The sequence below is a fragment of the Myotis davidii genome, unplaced genomic scaffold (genome assembly GCF_000327345.1).
Source record: "Myotis davidii unplaced genomic scaffold, ASM32734v1 scaffold518, whole genome shotgun sequence".
Taxonomy (NCBI): Eukaryota; Metazoa; Chordata; class Mammalia; order Chiroptera; family Vespertilionidae; genus Myotis; species Myotis davidii.
This window is the reverse complement of record NW_006289828.1, coordinates 223,749-231,922: the sequence shown is the minus strand read 5'-3', so window position 1 is coordinate 231,922 and position 8,174 is coordinate 223,749. Positions and strand designations below refer to the sequence as shown.

The following is an 8,174-nucleotide window of genomic DNA, read 5'->3' as shown; positions in this document are numbered from 1 at the left end:
ACCTTCCCTCTGGGGCCAGGAGCCGCCTCCCACCTTTGCTCTAGGGCCCAGAGTCACCTCCTGCCTTCACTCCAGGAAGGCCACCGCCATCTTTGTCATGTTAATTTGCATATTCCCTCCTTATTGGCTGCGAGTGCCACCATCTTTGTTGTGAAGTGATGGTCAACAGGCATATTCCATCTTTATTAGATAGGATTTAAAATTGTTTTTCTTGAAAAAAATTATGTGCAATGTGTTAAAACTGTTTGACACAATATTATTGTTTTCTTATGTGTTTTTCATTTTTGCATAATTTATTCTGAAACTAGTATTTGACTATAATGTCAATTTTGGATTGTATATTTTATTAGTAAGATAATATTTGCCTTATTTTAAAATAAAAGATTGGTGGAGGCTATCTGCTGGGTAAGAAACCTACAGAGGCACATCACTCAACAAAATGATTAGGGGAAGACAGCAGTATAACCGCATAAGAGAAGTGACATCAGAGGCTTCTCAGAGCTAACAGAATTCAACAAAATATCCCAGCAAAATCATTAAAAAAATAAAAAAGGAAACAAGAACAAAAATATAGAAATAGCTGAAAAAATATCATATAGTTGAAATTATACAGTGTGTAGTCTTGTCAGGTTGGCTTCTTTCACTTAATAACATGGGTTTATGGTTCCTCCATGTCTTTTCAAAGCTGATAGCTCATTTTGTTTTAGTGCTGAATACTATTCCATTGTCTAGATGTACCACAGTTTACTTACCCATTTACCTACTAAAAAACATATTGGTTACTTCCAAGCATTGGAAATTATGAATAAAGCTGTTATACACTATGTGCAGCTTTTTGTGAAAACATAAGTTTTCAACTCCTTTGAGTAAATACCGAAACGGTATTTGATGAATCACATTGTAAGAATATGCCTAATTTTGTAGGAAAATGCAAACTGTCTTCCAAAGTATTTATACCATTTTGAATTCACCTAGCGCTGATGAAGATTTCTGTTTGTTGCGCCACATCCTTGTCAGCATTTGGTATGCTCAGATTTAGGTCATTCTAATAGGTATGTAGTAGTAGCTCATTTTTTCTTTTTCTTTTTTAAAATTAAGGCTTTAGTTTTTTTTTAGAAAAGCTTAAGGCTCACAGCAAAAGAGAGGCAGGTACAGAGATTTATTGTATATACCCTGACCCCACACATGCAAAGCTTCCCACATTATAAACATCCTCCACCAGATTATACTTGCTAATATTGATGAGCCTGGTTGATACATTATCATTACTCAAAATCCATAGTTTGCTTCATGGTTCATGCTTGGAATTGTATATTCTGTAGGTTTGGACAATTGCATAATGACATGTATCCATAATTATGATATTATATGGAGCATTTTCTTTTTTAAAAAAGTTATCTTTATAGTTGAAAGTATTACAGATGTCCCCCTAAACTCAAAATGGATAAAAGACTTAAAGGTAAGCTGTGAAACCATAGAAATCATAGAAGAAACCATAGGCAGCAAAATCTCAGACATCCTTTATAGCAATGTGTTTACTGCTACCTCTCCTAGGGCAAGAGAAACTAAGGAGAAAATAAACAAGTGGGAGGACAGCAAAATAAAAATCTTCTGCACAGCAAAAGAAATCATCAACAAAATGAAAACGGAGCCCACTGCATGGAAGAACATATTTGCCAATAATACATCTGATAAAGGGTTAATTTCTAAAATATATAAGGAACTCATACAACTTAACAAAAGGAAGACAAACAATCCAATTTAAAAAATGGGCTAAATAGACACCTAAATAGACACTTCTCCAAAGTGGACATACAGAAGGCCAAGGGACATATGAAAAAAATGCTCAAAATCACTCATCATCAGAGAGACGCACATTAAAACAATGAGATATCACCTCATACCTGTTAGAATAGCTATCATCACCAAATCAACAAATGACAAGTGCTGGTGAGGATATAGGGAAAAGGGAACCCTAGTACACTCTGATGGGAATTCAGATGATACAGCCACTATGGAAAACAGTATGGAGATTCCTCAAAAAATTAAATATGGAACTGCCATTTGACCCAGTGATCCCACTTCTAGACATATATCCAAAGAAACCTGAAACATCAATCAGAAAGAATATACGCACCCCTGTGTTCATAGCAGTGCAATTTACAATAGCTAAGGTCTGGAACAGCCCAAGTGTCCATCTGTAGATGAGTGGATTAAAAAGCACAGTCTTTTCACTGCACTGAAACTCTTCTGTGTTTTGCCTATTTAACTCTTCCTACGCCCCACAATCCCTAGTGACTATTCCGGAATGGTCATATAGTTGGACTCATATAATAGGTAGTTTTTCCAGTTGTACACTTTCACTTAGTAATATGCATTTAAGTTTCCACCACATCTTTTTACAGCTTGATAGCTCTTTTTTAGTGCTGAATAATTGTCTAGATATACTATGTTTATTTATTCACTTACTGAAGAACATCTTGGTTATACCAAATTTTGATAATTGTGAATAAGGCTGCTTTAAACACCTCTGTGAAGGTTTTCATGTGGACATAAACTTTGGGTAAATGCAAAGCAGCATAATTGCTGAATCATATAGTCACATTATGTTTAGTTTTTGCAAGAAACTGCCAAATTGTCTTCCAAAGTGGCTGTACTATTTTGAATTCGCACCAGCTACATATGAGAGTTCCTGTTGCTCCACATGCTTGTCAGCATTTAATGATGTCAGTGTCCTGGATTTTGGCCATTCTGATAGGTGCATAGTGGTATCTCATTGTTTTATTTGCATGCCCTGATGACATATAACACGGAACACTTTTTTTTCGTGTGTTTATTTGCCTTCTGCATATCTTCTTTGGTGAGGTGTTTATTGAGGTCTTGGTCTATTTTTTAATCAGGTAGTTTGTTTTCTTATAGTTGAGTATTAAGAGTTCCCTTGCATATTTTTATATTATTTTTCAGATATATCTTTTGAAAATGTTTGTCTTTTCTTCTCATTCTTCGACAATGTCTTTCATAGATCAGAAGTTTTTAGTGTCAGTGAAGTCCAACTTATTCATATGTCTTTCCTGGATTATGCCTTTGGTATTGTATCAAAAAGGCATTATCATATCCAACATCATCTAGATTTCTTTTATGTTATCTTCTAGATGTTTTATAGTTTTGTTTTACACTTAGGTCTATGATCCTTTTGGGTTAATTTTCTTGAATGGTATAAAGATTATACCTACTTCACATTTGCATGTGGATGCCCAGTTGTTCCAGTGCTCTTTGTTGAAAAGACTATCTTTTCTCCATTGTATTTTCTTTGCTCCTTTATAAAAGATCGGTTGACTATATTTATGTGGCTCTATTTCTATCCCCTTTGTTCTGCCTCATTGATCTATTTTTCTATTCTTTCACCAATACCACATGGTCTTACTGTGGCTATATGGTCAGTCATGAAGTTGTGTTATGTCAGTTTTCTGATTCTGTTCTTCTCCTTCAGTGTTGTATTGATTATTTTAGTTCTTCTGCATACAACATTTAGATTCAATATCTAAAGTTTCTCAACATCCGAAAGAACTTGCTGGGATTTGGATTGGGATTGCATTGGATGTATAGATCAAGTTGGGAAGAACTGACAGCTTGGTATTGAGTCCTTCTCTTCATAAACAAAAATGTCTCTCCATTTATATTTAGATCTTCTTAGATAGCTTCCATTAAAGTTTTATAGTTTTCCTCCTGTAGATCTTGTACATACTTATGAGATTTACACGTGAGTATTTTATTTTTGAGGAGTTATAATACAAATGTAACTGTGTCTTCATTTTAAATTCCACTCGCTCATTGCTGGCACAGAGAAAGCTATTGACTTTTGTATGTTAACCATATATCCTGCAACCTTTCTAAAATCCCTTATTAGTTTCTGGAGTTTTATTGTCAGTTCATTCAGATTTTCTGCACACACAATTATGTCATCTGTGAACAAAGTCCGTATTATTTCTTCCTTCCCATTCTGTATACTTTTTTATAATTAGTTTTCTAGAACTGCCATAACAAAATACCACAGACTGGATGGTTTAAAAAACAAATTTATTCTTTCACAGTTCTAGAAACTGAAGTCCAAGATGAAGGTGCCCCCGGATTTGTTTTCCTCTGAGGCCTCTCTCCTTGTTTGCTCCCTCTTCACATTGGCATACCTCAGTGCAGTCACCCCTGTGTCTCCCTGTGTGTCACAATCTCCTCCCTCATAAAGACACCAGTCAGATAGCGCTAGAGCCCACCAACAGCCTTATTTTCATGACCTCTTTGAAGGCCTTTTCTCCAAATATAATCACAAGCTGCAGTGCTGGAGGGCTAGGGTTGCAACATACAAGTTTTGGAAGTTATAATTCAACCCACAACACTTATTTCTTTTCCTGTCTATTATGTTAGTAAGACTTCCGATAGGATGTTGAAAGTTGTGGTGAGTGAGGACATTCTTGCTTGTTCTTAATTTTAGTGAGAAAGCTTCCAGTTTCTCACAATTAAAGATTATATTCAAAAAAAAGCAATAAAATATATATTTTTTAAAAGATTATATTAGCTTTCAAAAATATGATCTTGGATTTTTTGTAGATGTTTTATCAAGTTGAGGAAATTCCTCCCTATTCCTAGTTTGGTGAGAATTCCATTAGTGTTTATCTGTTTGTACCATCACCACACACACCATTCAAGTTAAAAAAGGGTGAGAGACAATCTTTTCAGCATACTCTCCTCCTATTAATTAGTTAATATGTTCTGTGTATTTTACCTGAATTTTTCAATTTAGTCTTTTTTCATTTACAGACGTACTCTAAGCACACATCAATAATAAAACTGACATGGCAGTTTCCCTGACTCAATTTCTATCCCCTTTACATACATTTTTCACAGAGTCCTAAAGATTTTCCTTGATTACCAACCACCTGCTCTCAGGCACTCCACCTTGCAGTCTCTATTATCTTTGGCATACACATTTCTGGGTTTTAATTGTCTGTCCAAGGATGTAACTCTCACAGTAAATTGTAAGCTACCTAAAGAATGAGATCATGTATATCTGAGACTATTATAAAGCCAGAACATAAAATTAATAAAATAAATAAACCTTCAAAGGCATAGATGAGTAAATTTGGATCACAGTCTATTTTGATTACTGGCTTGCTTCTATAACAATATTAAATATTTCTTACAATAATTAACACAAAAACTTATGAAGATATAAATCCAAAGAATTATTGCTCAAAAATGTTTGCCAATTTTTATCTCCCACTTTAGTTCTTTATATTAGAATTCAGCAACTAGCAGTGCCTCAGAGCACTCCACAATACCTGCCACATTCAATATACAGTTTTATAAGTTAATGTATATAGTGAAGATTACTTATTATCCAATTCTTCTTCTTACTCTTTTCTCTCAATATAACACATATAAATACTTGATTCAAAGTGAAATTTCAATGGCCGCTTAACACAGTAAAGAAACTAGTTATAAAATTGAGAAATATTTAAAAAAATAAATTGGGCATTATTGTCAATTATCAATATAAGTGGAGAAGCAATTCCAAAGACAAACATCAGACAAAATATTGTTTAAACATTATAATAAAATATAAAGAGTGTAAAGCAGGATGCCATAAAAATAAATAGAAATCAATTCTGTGAAATAAAACATTATTTGAAATCAGTGGGAGGGTTCATCCTGAAGAATGCTTCTCTAACATCCTGAACATTTCCTGTAATGAGGGTGTTCAAAATTAACCATGTCTCAGAGGAAAAGGAAAAAGTAATAATGGGAAGTGTAATCTCTGTTGAAAATGCTACTGATAACACTTTTAGGATGTTCAGAAGAATAACTTTTCTTAATGGCCATAAGGAGCATGCAAGAAATAGCCACAGCACCTTTGGCGGAAGAGAAATAATAATCAAAGAACAGTATTTTTCTTCTCTAGCATTTTTTTTAGAGCTTCTTTGACATCTTTGTTTCTCAGAGAGTAAATCAAAGGATTCAACATGGGGGTGACTAGGGTGTAACATAAGGAGGCCACTTTACTCAACTCAGGAAATCTGTCAGGAGTGAGGTACATAAAAAAGACAGCACCATACAGTACACTCACAACTCCTAAGTGAGAGCTGCAAGTAGAAAAGGCTTTCTTACGTCCCTCAGTGGAGTGTATCTTTAGAACTGTGGACACAATATACATATACGAAACAATAATAACTATGACAGTAGGCAAGATAATGATGCTGGATAAGAAAAAAGAAATCATTTTATAGATAAAGAGGTCAGAACAAGATATTCTCTGAAGTGGACGAGCATCACAGTAAAAGTGGTCAATGACCCGAGAAGAACAAAAGGATAAAGTAAGTGTCATGCTGGTCTGAAGAACTGAGGTGAAGCAGCCACAAAAATAGGAACCAGCCACCAACTGAGTGCAGAAACGTGTTGACATCTGGACAGAGTACAGGAGTGGGTTGCAGATGGCAATGAAGCGGTCATAAGCCATGGCTGCCAGGAGAAATCCTTCAGTCACAATGAAGAGGGCAAAGAGAAAGAGCTGGGTCATGCAACCTGCAAAGGAAATGGACTTGCTCTCAGACCAGAAGTTGATCATGGCCTTGGGTGCAATAACAGATGAGTAGAAGAGATCAATGAAGGAGAGGTTGCCTAGGAAGAAATACATTGGTGTGTTCAACCGGGGATCAGTCATAATAATGGCCATCATCCCAACATTTCCTATAAGGACCATGGCATATACAAACAGAAATAGCAGGAAGAGGAGAATGTGGAGTTCTGGGCGGACCTTGAAGCCTATGAGAATGAAGTCAGTCACTTCTGTGTGGTTGCTTGTTCCCTTGTCACCCATGGCAGAAACCTGCTGAGAGGCACAAGGCAAAATAAATAAATGAACCCTTGGCTTTGATCCTAGATACAAATAATCTGTTTAAGCATTAGGATTCACAAAGCTATTTTAAAGTCATTATTCATTTTAACCTTATAAAGTTATGATGACTTACCTTTAAGACAATTCCAACTGATAATGAATCAAATGGTTAATTTTATGTTTTAATTCTTATAAGAAGTGGGATTAGATCTTTTCCTGTGAGGCTAATGTAATGTCATTCCACCCAAACGTCGTTCACATTTGCAACTATCACTTCTCTGTATATTGATGACTCATGATTTATGTATAAATTCTATGTCATGAAGCACTGATTGGAAGAGAGAACAAATCTTATATAATAAAAGCCTACTGTGCTAAGTGTCCGGTAGTCAGGTCATCTGTTCAACCAATTAAAGCATAATAAGCTTATGATATGCTAAGGTTGCTCAACCACTCACTACGATGTGCACTGACCACCAGGGGGCAGACGCTCTGACTGGTAGGTTAGCTTGCTGCTGGGGTCTGGCCAATTGGAGCAGAGTGAGATGGGCCAGACACACGCTGGAGCCCTCACACGGTCCCTCCCTGGCTGGACTGCCTCCCATCTCCCTCCCTCGCCCTGATCATGCACCAGTGAGGTACCTCGGCCTGGCCTGGGCCCTCTTGCAATCCAGGACCCTTTGGGGGGTGTCGGAGAGCCTGTTTTAGCCTGATCCTGCAGGCCAGACTGAGGGACCCCACTGGTGCATGAATTCGTGCACCGGGCCTCTAAGTAGTTTAATAAATGACATTTGGGAAACAATTTTGATGTTTGGGTTTGGAGATATTAGAGGTTGCAAAATTTAACTTTGTTTAACTTTGAAGACTTAATTTAGCAAAGTTTAACTTTGAAGACTTAATTTAGAGTACCAGCAAAAATAAAGTAAGCCACTGAATTTAAAAATTACTTACAAGGTATAATGAGTTCTTGTGAGTAGTGGAAACTTTGGGTTCTGATGTAACTTACATTCTCACTAAGATAAGAGTTGTGTACAACCAAACATAAAAATTATTAGCACTCACATGCTAAGATTTCTCTCCCTGATGAGCCTCCAAAGCCTTTTCATAGACACAATTTCCCTGCATTTCCTCAGCCCATGGCTCATAGTTTTTTAAGAGGCCTACAGGTAGTCTAAATAAAAATGAATTCTTTAGAAATGAATATTGAACAAAATATACATATAAAGGAATTGTTGGTTGCATGTTTATTTACCCTGAACATAATTTCCATAGCCATCAGTAGTTCATT

General features: G+C 36.0%; 1 protein-coding gene across 1 annotated transcript; it reads right to left on the bottom strand.

Moving 5' to 3' along the window:
* Nucleotides 1-5,911: 5,911 nt before the first annotated feature.
* Nucleotides 5,912-6,997, bottom strand: LOC102773240 (olfactory receptor 9K2). Its single transcript, XM_006762687.1, has one exon. The coding sequence runs from the start codon at nucleotides 6,866-6,868 to the stop codon at nucleotides 5,927-5,929; it is 942 nt and encodes a 313-aa protein (XP_006762750.1). The 5' UTR covers nucleotides 6,869-6,997; the 3' UTR covers nucleotides 5,912-5,926.
* Nucleotides 6,998-8,174: the final 1,177 nt, after the last annotated feature.

What these genes read in the sequence shown, in the direction of transcription:
- LOC102773240 (XM_006762687.1), bottom strand. Translation starts at nt 6,868, where the DNA reads ATGGGTGACAAGGGAACAAGCAACCACACAGAAGTGACTGACTTCATT.